This window comes from Amblyomma americanum, chromosome 2 (genome assembly GCF_052857255.1).
Source record: "Amblyomma americanum isolate KBUSLIRL-KWMA chromosome 2, ASM5285725v1, whole genome shotgun sequence".
NCBI lineage: Eukaryota > Metazoa > Arthropoda > Arachnida > Ixodida > Ixodidae > Amblyomma > Amblyomma americanum.
This window is the reverse complement of record NC_135498.1, coordinates 10,522,354-10,536,120: the sequence shown is the minus strand read 5'-3', so window position 1 is coordinate 10,536,120 and position 13,767 is coordinate 10,522,354. Positions and strand designations below refer to the sequence as shown.

Genomic DNA, 13,767 nt, shown 5'->3' with positions numbered 1-13,767 from the left:
AATTAATTCCACTTCACATTATTCCTTCACATAATCTTGGGAAATCATATTAAGAGGTCTGATTTCATGTTACACTAATACAGAGGCTATTACTACATTAAAGGTTGATTACAACAATAAATGAAATAATTTGTAACCCCCCTGGAAAACGAAGCGGGCGTAGCGAGGTTGCATCGTGGAGTTCACATACCCTGACGTTAACTGACGTTAAACGCTCTGGCTTATTACGCGCTGCATCACATTGCTGCAAGTGGCGTACTACATAAGTGGAGAAGTGTCATTGTGAATGAAATATTTATTGCGTAAAATAAGTCGTAACCTTAGTGGCCATTAATTCGTGTCGAAAACTGCGTGCGCCGTGCGCGAGTACGCGGCATTTTAGCGGGCGTTCACTGGACGGCTCCGCACTTGTGGCGACTGCTCGCCATGGCGCTGCCGGCGGCGCACCCGAAGGCCAATGCGAAACGCTCGTCCCCGGCCAGCGGCTCGTTGCACAGCGCCACCAGCTGCTCGGAGGGGTCGCGGTCGCACATCATCAGGCAGCCGACGGCGAAGAGCTGCGCGGCCTCCGAGAGCCGCTCGAGGTCCTTGAGCCGCTCCTCGGCCTCGGAGGCGCGCTCCTCGAGCGCCGCGAACTGCACGTCGCGCACGAGTCGCATCCGACGCAGCCAGCGAGGGCACTGGTCGGCGGCGGCCGCCTCGGCGCCTCCGTCGACGCTGGCGGCCAGCGCCCAGGCCAGCTGGGCCCCCAGGGTGCCGAACCTGCTTCGTGGTGGTCACATTTGAGTCGCGAAAAACGAACTACAGCGAAATAATCGCTAATCTGAACTCTACCATGCCTTTATGCCATACCCTCCAGTACGTTGGACGCACTGCGTTGAAATAAATTTTGGACAAAACGACGACACGTACACGCAACAGCGTCATCATATCTGAACAAATGGCAGAGCCAGACATGTTTGCTAAGTTACTACACTTATGACACACCAGCAAACCTCGCGGCTCCGTCAACAGTGTCGTCAAATTATTAAAGTAAATCAGTCCCGCGGAAATTTTTCAAGGTGGAAAGGGCAACATGAAAGACAAACATTCCTTCCATAACTGTAGCTATCCACCCCGTCATTTGCAGGCACTCAAACACATGGGGCAGAACTCTAAGCTGTCATCGAGAATCAAGAATGCGATCGAGTGTCAATTGTTCGGTGGTGTCAAATCATACAAGGAGGCCACCTGACTTGCGTTGCGAACACCTACGCTTGAACGGAGGTGTGAATGAACACTGGGGCATCCCATAAACACGTCGGTCGACTCCTGCCTGCTGAACTTCATGCCCTTTCGGGCACAGCATTTTCCTCTGGAGCCCTTCTGTCGAGAAGGTAAGAAATGAACATGTGCACGAAGCGATAGCTGTACGAACAAGAAAACCAGTGTTGCGCACAGAGTGAACTTTTCGCAAGAGTGACTTCAAGGACACGTAAAATAAATGCCGAGGCTTTTACACTAGTTAGGCGATCGTGAGGAGAAGAGGAGGGGATCAAGACAACCAGGCCTCCCTTCCCGAGTGATCCTTCAACACGATCACCTATTGGATAACGTGACCTCGGGGTAGTGTTCATGGTGCCACCTAGCGGTTTTCACAGCAACACCATTGGAAACTACGCATTCGTACTCGCTACACTAAGCTGTGTTGCTGGGCAATAAGAAAAAGTTCTCTGAGGTGTAGACACGGCTTCTGCAGTACTGTAATACGAGCTTTGGTGGATATCGCAAAATGGGTCAAGCATGTTAACTAGTAAGATCATTAACTAATTCCTAATAGTGAAATTTTTGACTATTACATTTCGAACCCAGCTGCGAGGAGCGATTTGAAGGTGGCCGTTAGTGACAGCCAAAGCCCCTTTGAGAAGTTCAAAACCGCGGTTGCCTCCGCGGCGCTGTGGCGCAACGAATTTCGGACTTCCCTCACGCGCGCGCGCTGCAGCTTCCAGTTTCGGTTCCAAAAACTTTTATTTCCATCAGAAATGGAGGCCCTCTACTCCCTACCCCTGGCGCGCAGGCCTAGGGGCAGAGGCCAGGGCCTCCGCGACTAGATGCAGGCAAAGAGTTGTTGGCTCTTCGCGGCCTCTGCCGCCAGATGGATGGCTTTCTTCTGGGTCGCGGGGTCCGCGCTTTGCAGAAGGGTTTCCCAGGCTTCTCTAATATCTATTACTTCCCTCACCCCTGGGGAGTGTACACACTGCCAAATTATATGGTCGAGGGTCCCCCTCTCTCCACATTTTTTACATTTATCTTCTATGTCCTCGTATTGTAGGACGTGTGACGCCCATACCGGGTTTATGAAATTTCCGGCCTGTAGCCTTCTCCAGGTTACTGCCTCTCTGTTCCCGAGCTCCTTGTCCGGAGGAGGGACAGTTCTTCTCTGCAGTCTGTAATTCTCTATAATTTCTGTGTATGTTTGTAGTCTCTCGTCGAGTTCCTTGCAATCTGGCGGTTGCGCTTCTGCTCGGAGGTAGAGATCTCGAGCTAGAAGGTGCGCCGCTTCATTGCCTGGTACTGACGTATGAGCTGGTGCCCATATTAGGCTAATTTTTCTATGCATCTTTTTCCCCGTTAGAATCCGCACCGCTTCTGATGCGACTCTACCTCTTCCATAATTGTAGATGGCTGTTTTACTGTCACTTATTATATAGTTTGCCTCTGTTCCCACGCAAGCAAGCGCTATTACTACCTCTTCTGCTACTTCCGAATTGCGGCTGCGTATCGTAGCTGCTGATATTGCTGTACCCTTGCCATCCACCACTGAGGCTACAGCTGCTCCCAGTCTACCGCTCGCCGCATCCGTGTATGCTACCGTCTCCTTATTCATTTCGTTGAAGCGTCTCGTGAGGGCTTCGGCTCTCTTTTCCCTCCTCTCACTGTTGAAGGTGGGGTGCATGTTTCTCGGAAGTGGGTCTATTCTGAGATGTTCCCTGACCTCCTTCGGGATGTCTTGTTTTTCCTGCATGCCTCTGTCTGCCTGCAATCCTACCATGCCTAAAATGGCTCTGCCTGTATATGTCTGGCTAAGTCTTTCCTGCTGAGCTGTTCTGACCGCCTCGGCCGTTTCCTTCCACGTGTTGTGTATCCCCATAGCTAGGAGTCTTTCCGTTGAGGTGCTTATGGGTATTCCTAACGCTCGTTTGGAGCATCTCCTAATTATTGAGTCCAACTTATCTCTTTCTGGGGCCCGGATGTTAAGGTATGGTGTAGCGTAGCTGAGTCGACTGATTATGTATGCTTGCACCAATTTTATTAGGCTCCTTTCTTTGAGTCCTCTCCCTTTGAGCGCTATTCTTCTGAATATTCCAGTTACTCGCGCTGCATATCCTTCCAGTTTCTTTATTGATTCATCATTGTATCCATTTTCCTGAATAAAAAGGCCTAAAATTGTTAACTTGTCAATCCTAGGCACCGGTTTGCCTCCTACCATAATGCTAAGATTGCTATCCCTTTTTAATCTTAAAGATTTCGGGTTGTATATTAATAGTTCTGACTTCTCTGGCGAGCAGGCTAGCCCCCTTCCTGCCGCGTACTCCACTACTGTGTCTGCCGCAGTTTGAAGTTTGTTTTTTATCTCTGCATCGCTGCCTTTGTTTATCCAGACATTTATGTCGTCCACATACATGTTAAAGTGTAAGTTCTCGATTCCTCCCAGTTTCGCTGGGAGGCCTCTCATGGATAGGTTGAAGAGGAGCGGGGATAGGACAGATCCCTGTGGTGTACCTCTGTTGCCTAGCTCTCTTTCTTCTGACTCCAGGTCCTGGTATCTTATTTTTGCTGTCCTATTAGACAGGAAGTCTTTAATGTAGTTGTATATCTTGCCGCCTACACCGATCTCCTGAAGTTCCGATAGGACCGCCTCATGTTTTACATTGTCGAAAGCTTTCTTAAGATCTAATCCCAAGATTGCCTTTGTGTCCTTAGTCCGAGAGTCTATGATGTCATGTTGTAATCTCAACATAACGTCTTGAGTACTTAGGCCTGGCCTAAATCCGACCATCTCATTTGGACATAATTTCTTGTCCTCCATGTATCTGGTTAGCCTCGTTTGGATTACATGCTCCATCAACTTCCCTACACATGAGGTGAGGGAAATTGGTCTGAGGTTCTCCAATTTCAAGAGCTTTCCAGGTTTGGGAATAAGAATGATGCTTGCTTCTTTCCATTGTTTTGGTAGCTTCCCCTTTTACCACACCTGCTGCATTTTGTCCTCTACCGTTTCCTGCCGCTTAGGTGTCGAGGGGGTACTTTGTTGTGCTGCCTGCACGGGCTGTATAGGTAGCATGCGAGGAAGAGGGGGCGCTGCCTTCTCTTTTTCCTTTATTGCTTTCGTAAGGTTACTTATTAACCCTTGGAGCTCACTCACTTTCTTTTTCAACCGTTCTATTTCTTTATCTTTATCCTCTTTAGCCTGGGAAGACCCTTCTACAAAGCTTACTTGTTTGGGTTCTTTGGTCGGGGTCCTGCTTCTGCTCTGTCTCCTGCCCCAGGGATTCTTTGGGTCCCTGGATCTCGATCTTCTTGTCCCTTTCGGCGTCGCTTGGGCCCCGGGTGTTGCCTAGTCTTTGCTCTTGTTTTCTCCAGTCTCGAGACGCTGTCGTCCCTGCGACGCTCCTTCATCTCGCCTGCTCGTGGTGTTTGGGGCCTGTGCTTCTTATTGTTTCTTCTCCCATATCTTCTTCCTTACTTCGTACGGTGTTCTGTACATCTCCTTGCATTTCCTGTCTCCCAATGGGTGCTCCTTTCCACAGAGCTGGCACTTGGTCTTGCACTGATGACTTCCTTGTGGGTTTTCTTCCCCACAGTTTCTGCACTTTTTGTTGTCTGGGTCCGGGCATACGTCCTGCCTATGGCCCATCCTGCCGCATGCGTAGCATACTTCGAAGCGTTTCTTGTATAGTACGCATTTGGATGGTGCGGGCGACAGGTACACTTGCCACGGGACCTTGTTGCTCTCGAAAAGAATTAGGACTGCCTTTGCTTCTTTCCTAAGTCTTATCACTCTCAATACGGGTGGGTTCTTGTTTCCAAAGTACTCGAGTCTCTTTGGGATCTCTTCCTCCGTCCAAAAAATCGGTGCATCATATATCACCCCTTTTCCGCAGTTTTCCGGCTCTGCCACGTAGGCGCTTACCGTCGTCTTTACGTCGCCCACTATGAGTTCGGTGAGCGACGCGTACTTGTTTCTTCTCTACGCATGTCCCGTCGCCACGAGTATAGACTGCTGCTTCGTGTTGAACGTGATTACGTCTCCCGCTCCTCCACCTTCGTTGCCCGCCATTTTTCTGATTGCATCAGCCAGGAAGGCTCCCCCATATTTCATCAGCCCTTCGAGTCCTCCTTGGGGACTCAGAATGATCTTGTCAAATCCTTTCGGAATCCTCATTTGTTGTCTCTCCACGGACTTTTCCGCAAGTTTTCTTCCCTCGCGTCTCTCCGTCGCTCTACCTCCGCCTTTCGAGCCGTCCACGTGGCTCCCTGTCTCCGCTTCTTCTGGGATTGCTTTCCCATTTCTCTTCGCTCTGAACCACTGTCCCGGAATCTTCAGTGCTTCGGGATCCATTTCTCTCCCCTCCACCACCTCCATGATGTACGAGGTCGCTTAGGCGTGGCCGTAGGCCTAGCCCTCTTTGTCCTTGCCGCTAGGCCTCGTTAGGCCTAGCTCTCCTCGCCTCTCCTGATGCCTCGCTGGCTCGGTATCGTAAAAAGTACGGCCCACCTTGCGCTGTAGCGTTCGGTCCACCGTCTTTACTTCTTCCGTCGTTGAACCCAACCAGTTTCGCCCACACTCAGGTCCTTGAGTGCGATGCAGCCCCCGTTGTCGACGGAGCGCGCCAGGCGCACGTCCGATCACTTCGACAGCCGGCGGAGGAATCCCGCGCGCTGCAGCGCCCAGCAGATGACGTCACTCCATGGCGCACGTGCCACGCGACATACTTTTCATTATGTGAAAGAAGCAAGATATCTTAATTCAAATAGAAGTTTGGAATGGGCTCTTTCGAAGGAGCACACATCACCTTTGGATGTACAGCTCACACCAGAGTCGGCACACCGCGTCACCGGCGCAGGCTGCACAATGCCATATGGAAGAATGATGGTGGCTACTGCACACAAACGACTCCCTGAATTAATGACCTCTTCGTCGGAAGCGAAGCTTGTGCCCTCTAAATATTCCGCCATCTTGAAGAACGCGCTAGGTCCGGGTTGTAATGTCGGTGAAGCAAAACAGGGGGTCCTCACACTTTTGCAACGGCATGGAAGATTTATAATAGTGCCCTGGTGGAGGAAACACATTATCGCTTGCGGAGACTTTGTCAAAAAGTAATGTGCCCCTCGGAAAGAGGGGCACATCACACCAGGCTTTCACTTGAACGTGACACCTTACAATCGCATTAAATAAAAGGTTACAGTCTTGGAGGCCAAAACTGATTAAACAGAGTTCCCGGGTTCGAACCCGACCGCGGCGGCTGCGTTTTTACAGAGGAAAAACGCTAAGGCGCCCGTGTGCTGTGCGATATCAGTGCACGTTAAAGATCCCCAGGTGGTCGAAATTATTCCGGAGCCCTCCACTACGGCACCTCAAATTTCTTCCTTTCTTTCACTCCCTCCTTATCCCTTCTCTTACGGCGCGGTTCAGGTGTCCAACGATATATGAGACAGATACTGCGCCATTTTCCTTTCCCCCAAACCAATTATTATTATTATTATTAACAATCGTGTGTTCCCCAGGAAGTGTATCCTAAGGCGCCCGTGTGTTGCGCGATTTCAGTGCACGTTAAAGATCCCCAGGTGGTCGAAATTATTCCCGAGCCCTCCACTACGGCACCTCTTTCTTCCTTTCTTCTTTCACTCCCTCCTTTATCCTTTCCCTTACGGCGCGGTTCAGGTATCCGCCGATATATGAGACAGATACTGCGCCATTTCCTTTCCCGAAAAACCAATTGTTATTAATTTCATACCGCCCGAAAAAGCGGCTCGTAGTGCGAGAGGAGGGCCCGAGAGTCTACCGTGAATGACAGCTTATTTCGTACCGCTGTTTTAACGAGACAGCGTAAAGGAGCTCGTGTCGCAGAAAAGCCGGTGTCGTCGGCGTCGGCGTCTTTGGCCGTGAGCGAAAAATGGCGCATATCGGTGGACACCTGAACCGCGTCGTAAGGGTAGGAATTTTAACGCGATAGCGTTAAGGATTATTTGATAGATGGATTGATTGATTGATGGGTTGATTGATCGATTATTGATTGATTGATCAATCGATCGATCGATCGATCGATCGATTTTTCCTTCCCTTACGGCGCGAACCTGGTGTACAGCGAGAAATGTGAGAGAGGCGTCATTTCCTTTCCTTAAAAGCAATTATATATAATTATAATTGGTTTTTGGAGAAAGGAAATGGCGCAGTATCTGTCTCATATATCGTTGGACACCTGAACCGCGCCGTAAGGGAAGGGATAAAGGAGGAATGAAAGAAGAAAGGAAGAAGAGGTGCCGTAGTGGAGGGCTCCGGAATAATTTCGACCACCTGGGGATCTTTAACGTGCACTGACATCGCACAGCACACGGGCGCCTTAGAGTTTTTCCTCCATAAAAACGCAGCCGCCGCGGTCGGGTTCGAACCCGACAACTCCGGATCAGTAGTCGAGCGCCCTAACCACTGAGCCACCGCGCTCATTTCATTACGGCCCGGTTCGGGTGTCCGCCGAGATACGTGAGGCAGGCGTCCTTTCCTTAAATTGTCCAACGGGCCACGCCTCGCGCCGAACGGGCGATGGCGTTCTGTGTACCCCTCGGCAACGCTGCGACACGCTGTCGCGTCTCACTCTTAAAGACGAAGCTTAAGCGTCCTCCAATTTTTTATTTAGGGGCTGTTAAGGTAACGGCGACTGTCTCTTAGAGACCCGCGATACCTGACACACTGTCTATAGTCACGGCTCATTATTCTTGTTCTTATTCAAACCGGCTGAAAATTTGCCATCAAACAGAGAAGGCGCATTTAGTGCTCCTCCTCCGCATGCGATGACGACCGAAGTACAGTGCATGGTTTGCTGCCCAACAAAAATTGCAGCGCTTAAATACGATTAAACGAGAGAGAGAAACATAATACACCTATCGATAGTTAGCCATTGCAATGTCAGTATTTAACGAATTTTCGGGTAACCAAAATTGGCTGCTCTTCCGTCATGCTTGAACCGACGCAACTGCCTGCAACATGCAACTCAGACTCATGCACGACCTCATGTCCTCCTCCATGAACATGTCTGTGAGCCACGAGCTGGAGTGTTTGCAGTGCAGGGTGTGTGAATTCACAACCTCCTCACCTGATGGCAGTGGTGACGTTGTCCCCGAACATGGGGAAGATGACGTGGTGGGGTCGCACCACGAGCAGTTGCCGCAGACGGTTGCCATTGGCGCCTCTGGCGCCGCGGGGAGACAACTGAGGCAGCCACTCGCGGCCCATGTCGAAGAAGGGCGCATCGACCAGCCGTGCCAGGTAGGAGAGGCCGACGGCCGCTCGGCCTGGCCAGGAGGTCGACCGGCGGCCGTCCAGAGCGCGCAGCCAGTTGTCCAGAAAGGCGTCGGTGCGCATGTCCGCGAAGGAGGAGTAGGCGTCGTCGAGCGCCTCGCCAGTCGGAATCAAGTCCGAAAAACCCACCAGCCGATACGAGACGTTCAGGGGAGTCTTCTGCATGGACACGAACATGATGCATCGGTGGTGCCGTTCATCGACCTCGAATAGAAACTATAAGACTGCACCAGCAACTTTGTCGCGCTGGGGTTTGCGCTCTAAGGTAACTCAATGGATCGGAGCACACAACACCGCGGTTTCGATTGCACTGCAAAATTAAGGTCTAAACGCGCAACTTGAGCGCCGCTAGTCTCGCAGTGGTTCGGGAAGCCCTCGAGAACTCAAAGCCAGAAAGGTTTGCTTTGGTTTGTGGGGTTTAACGTCCCAAAGGGACTCAGGCTGTGAGGGACGCCGTAGTGGAGGGCTTCGGAAATTTCGACCACCTGTGGTTCCTTAACGTGCACTGACGTCGCACAGTACACGGGACCCTAGAATTTCGCCTCCATCGAAATTTGACCGCTGTGGCCACAAGGGACTAAAAGGGCCGCATGGGTTAGTCTTTGAGAGATAACTGCGCTGTCACAGCCATTATTCCCTTATAAGGCCAACCATTATTACTTGAGAGAGTTTTCACAAAGGGATCATGGCACACCATCTGTCGCGGAGGGTAAGTGCTGCCGTTAGCCCCATTTTGGTTTAGTGTACTGTTGCAAGTGGTGTGAAACAGTGTGTACAAGGAGGCGGCGCATGCAGCCAGCGCGACTCAATCTACTCGCCAATCTGAAAAAAGCGAGCAGCGACTCGCGCTGCGAGGCTACGCTGCACGCGCACCTTCCAGTCTTGCAGCTTCTCGGTGAGGTCGATCACGTGCGCGGCCAGCTGTCGCACGTCAGGACTGGGCGACGCGAGCTCCTGGACGGCGTGCTCCACGGCGGCCCAGCCCAAGGTCAGGTCCAGGTGTTCGAGGCAGAGCCGGTGCACGAGTAGGTCGCTCATCTCCCAGCCGCTGAACAGCAGGCCGGCTAGCCGTCTGCTCAGCAGAGGTGCAATGTGTTGTACCAGCATCCAGCCCGCGTACAGGTGTGCCGACTGCGCGCCCAGTTCCTCGACCAAGGACGTCAAGGCGCCCAGGTAGCTCCGGTTTTGTACCACGACCCACTTGAGGTTTGTCGCAAGGAGCGAAAGTTTTCCCCCTTGGCCAAAAGAGTGGCTTGTACCAAAAGAAAAGCGATTTTCACTTAGACAAAGCGCTAAACGCGTGCTGTTTGTCTATTGGACAGACCTCACTGCAGCCAAACGCAAAAACAAAAGGAATTACAGGACACAAAGGTAAGTTACCGCCTCCTAGGCTTCGTCTGCTTCGTAGTGGTCTGTGAAAGGAAGTGGGGAGTGCATGTGTGTTCGAAGCCCTTGACTAATTCTCTTGGTCTCGTTATTGAGAATTATCGATACGTGCACTGTAACCAAGAATCAACCCAAATGGGAATTTTAATGGTTGGAGTCATCCTTCAAACTCCATGTGTCGGAACATTTAGTCCATAAATATGGAGCAAAAATGTGGCAAACGACCCACTTTACTTCCTTCACTGGTTATGGAGAATAAAGATGGATTCCTCTCTTTTTAACACCCATTTTGATATGGCGTTTGTTGGTCTCAACGCTCCCCAAGCCCCCAATGGAGTAAAAAAAAAAAAAGAACACCATTTTGCGCCGTCAGCCCTGCCACCTAGCGTCTCATCTGCTTCTGGTCAGTCGAGCGACAATTGCAGTGAGTGACGTCCACTTGGTTACCGTCATCGCTGTATATCTGCTCGCTGCTGTGCATCAAGGCCATTTGCCGCGATACAAAAGGTCGAATTGTCGCCTTTTTTACACCGGAGTAAGCTACACTGGACTGCTCCTCTGAAGCTTCCAGCGCGCTCCCACCATGACTGATCTTCCTTTATTCGCGAGTCGTGACGCCACCGCGTTAGGGCCCTTGCTAAGGCCTCATCCTCAGAGCTCTTATCAGGCTTTTGAGACCAGCCCTCTGATTCTGTCCCTGAAGCAAGGTCGCGATGCGGAAAGCGACTGTTGGTGAGAAAACAGTAGATATTCGGTCATTGTTGATTTACCAAATGAAATTCCTCTCGAAAGCACAGACACCTTATAAGCAGATTATTGCGAGGAATTAACAATTTAGACTACATTAAGGTTGCAAGTTGTACAGGTGCGGACATAAGTTAACGAGGCACGCAATTCCGGTTCAAGTGCGATAACGACTTCCTATACTGGAAATGAAGCAACATTGCTTGTCCATGAGAAAGCGCACCAACGTGCAAAAGCGTGTTCCGTTTACTTTTTAACCGCACTTGTACCTCCTAATACTGTAGCTAAGATGCTCTCTCACCGTGCTTTTCGGTAGTGCTAGCCAATACACGTTTACTCGGCGTTCAATTTTCGTCGGAAAATGTCGTATTGCGTCAAGAAGCGCATCCGTGCTTGGCGCCAGACGTCTGCCCCTATCTCCAGTCAAAAGTTTATTTTCGCCCACAAAACCACCGTGAGAGAGGCACGTAGAAGTAATTCCCAATGTTTAGTATGAATTGCTGACGCATAACTTTCAGCTCGTGTGATCACTAACGAGGATTGACGCTTAGCAGCAAAATAACTCATCCATTCAAAGGAGATTATAATTAATAATGCAAGAGCAGTGTGAGGAACGCTCGTGACGATGTCTACTTGTTCCGATTTCAAGCAGCGAAAAAAAAAATGGGGAGACACTAAGCTTCGCCATGGAGAAAAGAACGCGATAGCATTGCTGGGTTCCGCTCGCATCGGCTACTCAACACACTCACAACGACTTGCTTCTCGTGCTCTTGATGCAGACAACAACCTGCTTTTAAACAAGACGACGGCAATGACGGCTTTTCTGCGACAGGATTAACGCCATCGCTTTACAAAAGTGCTCTGTCAGAGATTCAGAATGGCGGGTATGCCTCATACCACTCCTGGTGCAGCGGCTGGGCGGTGCGCCACTGTCCCGGAAGGTGGCTGTGTCAAACACAGCAACCGCTGCGGCTTGTGCGACAAAGGTTGCTCTGCACACTCTCCCGTAAGGTCGCTTACAGTCGATCTAAGTGGTGGAAACCTCCACGGTCACCAAGTTGCCACCTGCCCACCCTGGCAGGTGAAAAAAATTGGTTGTTGGGGAAAGGAAATGGCGAAGTATCTGTCTCACATCTCGGCGGACACCCGAAGCGCGCCGTAAGGGAATGGATAAAGGAGGTAGTGAAAGTAGAAAGGAAGAAAGAGGTGTCGTAGTGGAGGGCTCCGGAGTGATTTCGACCACCTGGAGATCTTTTAACGTGCACTGACATCGCACAGCACATGGGCGCCTTTGCGTTTCGATGGAGGCGAAACGCTAAGACGCCCGTGTTCTGTGCGATGTCAGTGCACGTTAAAAGATCCCCAGGTAGTCGAAATCACTCCGGAGCCCTCCACTACGGCAGGTGGCCACTTTTGATTTTGACGACGACGCTGGCTTTCCTGCGACACGCGATCCTTAACGTTGTCACGTTAAAAACGAAGCAAAAAAACCTAGAAGGGACACACAAGCTCCACGTGAAGGGTATGACGCGATAACCTTAATGGGTTAATGGCCATAAATGCCGAATTGGTCATTCTCTACTTTACATTCATAGATCCCTGGGAGTCTTTATACCGGTCCTGCAGGGCAGTAGTGCAGAGGTCTAGGGATGCACCACTGCCCTACGATGGCAGGAAAACCGGTGGGGCTTGTGAGAAAGGCCAACCTCTCGCGACCATTCATTAGCTGCCACCTCCTACGGTAGGCAGTTTGCTCACAATCTGGTCCATAGGTCGTGATGACGTCACAAAGTCACGTGATCTAGGTGGCCCATCTGCCCCCTAGGTTTCCTCGTGGGATTTTTCGAGAATTTTTCGTAGTAGTAGTAAGTGGTCCATTAAAATAATAATGCAAATGAAGGAAAAGATTTTTGCTAGCCCCGGCATCTGCCATCGATACTGAAGCACTTGAAAGGATAGCAGGCAGAATGGAGAAATGAAATGAAAGAGGCGAGGGGACAGGAAGAGAGGATAGGGGGAAGAGGTAATATGCACAAAACTATTACACAATAATAAATATGTACAGGTTGCGCGCGTGATTAATTCATGATGAAGCAACCCGTCGGCTTTTATGCGACACGGGGTCCTTAACGCTATCGCGTTAAATAACATCTTCCTCCCTTCACCATTGCAGCTTTATGCTGAAATAAATATCGGATGCCTAGGTGACATCTCTGAGAGAACAAGTCATGCAGCGCGAATTTACAATGCAAGTTTACATGTAACATTTAAGAAAATGATCATCGCAGTTCATTTCAGGCATTCAGAGAAACGGAAGGTATCAGAATAGCTTTTGTCTTGTGCCGGAACGGTTCCAAAGTTGGCATGGAAGCAGATATTATAGCGTAGTGGGAATGGGTTGCAAACAAATAAGGCAAAAGCTCCAGTCAGGCGAGCAATGTAGAGGACACTCGATTTCTGACACCAGCTGATTTTGGGAATGCGAGTGTCGTGGAGGAATTACACTATTGCTTATTTGTTCCTGCAAACAAGGCTACCGAACTTATCTCGGCAACATGTGCGTAGGACTGCCGTCACACTCCTGCCGTGGGAGCTTTTACGACAGATTTGGCATCTTTGCATAAGGCTAATCCGGTACTTTTACTAGTAATGCTTACATGCGGATCCACATAGAAGCTCGTTGTAAGACGAAAGAAGACCTATACGCGCCGCGGGCATACAGTGAGCACGCGCTTTTAAAACCAATACAGCGGCAGCTCTCTCATGCACACATTCCACTCACGCGAACTGCAGCTCTCTGCATCTTCGCGATTTCCACGGCGGTCATAACGCGAATTACCAGCCGGTGTACAGGAACCGAGGAGCACGAGGGCTCATTGAGCGCCTCCGTGCCATTTTTTAATCCGCGGTTGAACTCGGCAGTTCCTTAAATTTATAAAATTTATTTTAAGCACTGATGTGCGACTACCACAGCTTTCTGCACCTGCTTGAAACAGCCAAGAGAACACGTCCTTGACCCTGAATGACAAATAGTGAAAACGGACATTAGGCTCACAGCCAGAGCTGAGAGCAAATAT

General features: G+C 50.3%; 1 protein-coding gene across 1 annotated transcript in view; it reads right to left on the bottom strand.

Moving 5' to 3' along the window:
- Positions 1 to 389: 389 nt before the first annotated feature.
- LOC144119524 (uncharacterized) overlaps positions 390 to 13,767 on the bottom strand; it is a 32,702-nt gene continuing 19,324 nt past the window's right edge. The window contains exons 5-7 of the mRNA XM_077652112.1: positions 9,434 to 9,812; positions 8,355 to 8,719; positions 390 to 762 (exon numbers count right to left, since the gene is read on the bottom strand). Of these exons, the coding sequence (XP_077508238.1) occupies positions 390 to 762; positions 8,355 to 8,719; positions 9,434 to 9,812 (1,117 nt within the window). The remainder of the gene's footprint in view (positions 763 to 8,354; positions 8,720 to 9,433; positions 9,813 to 13,767) is intronic.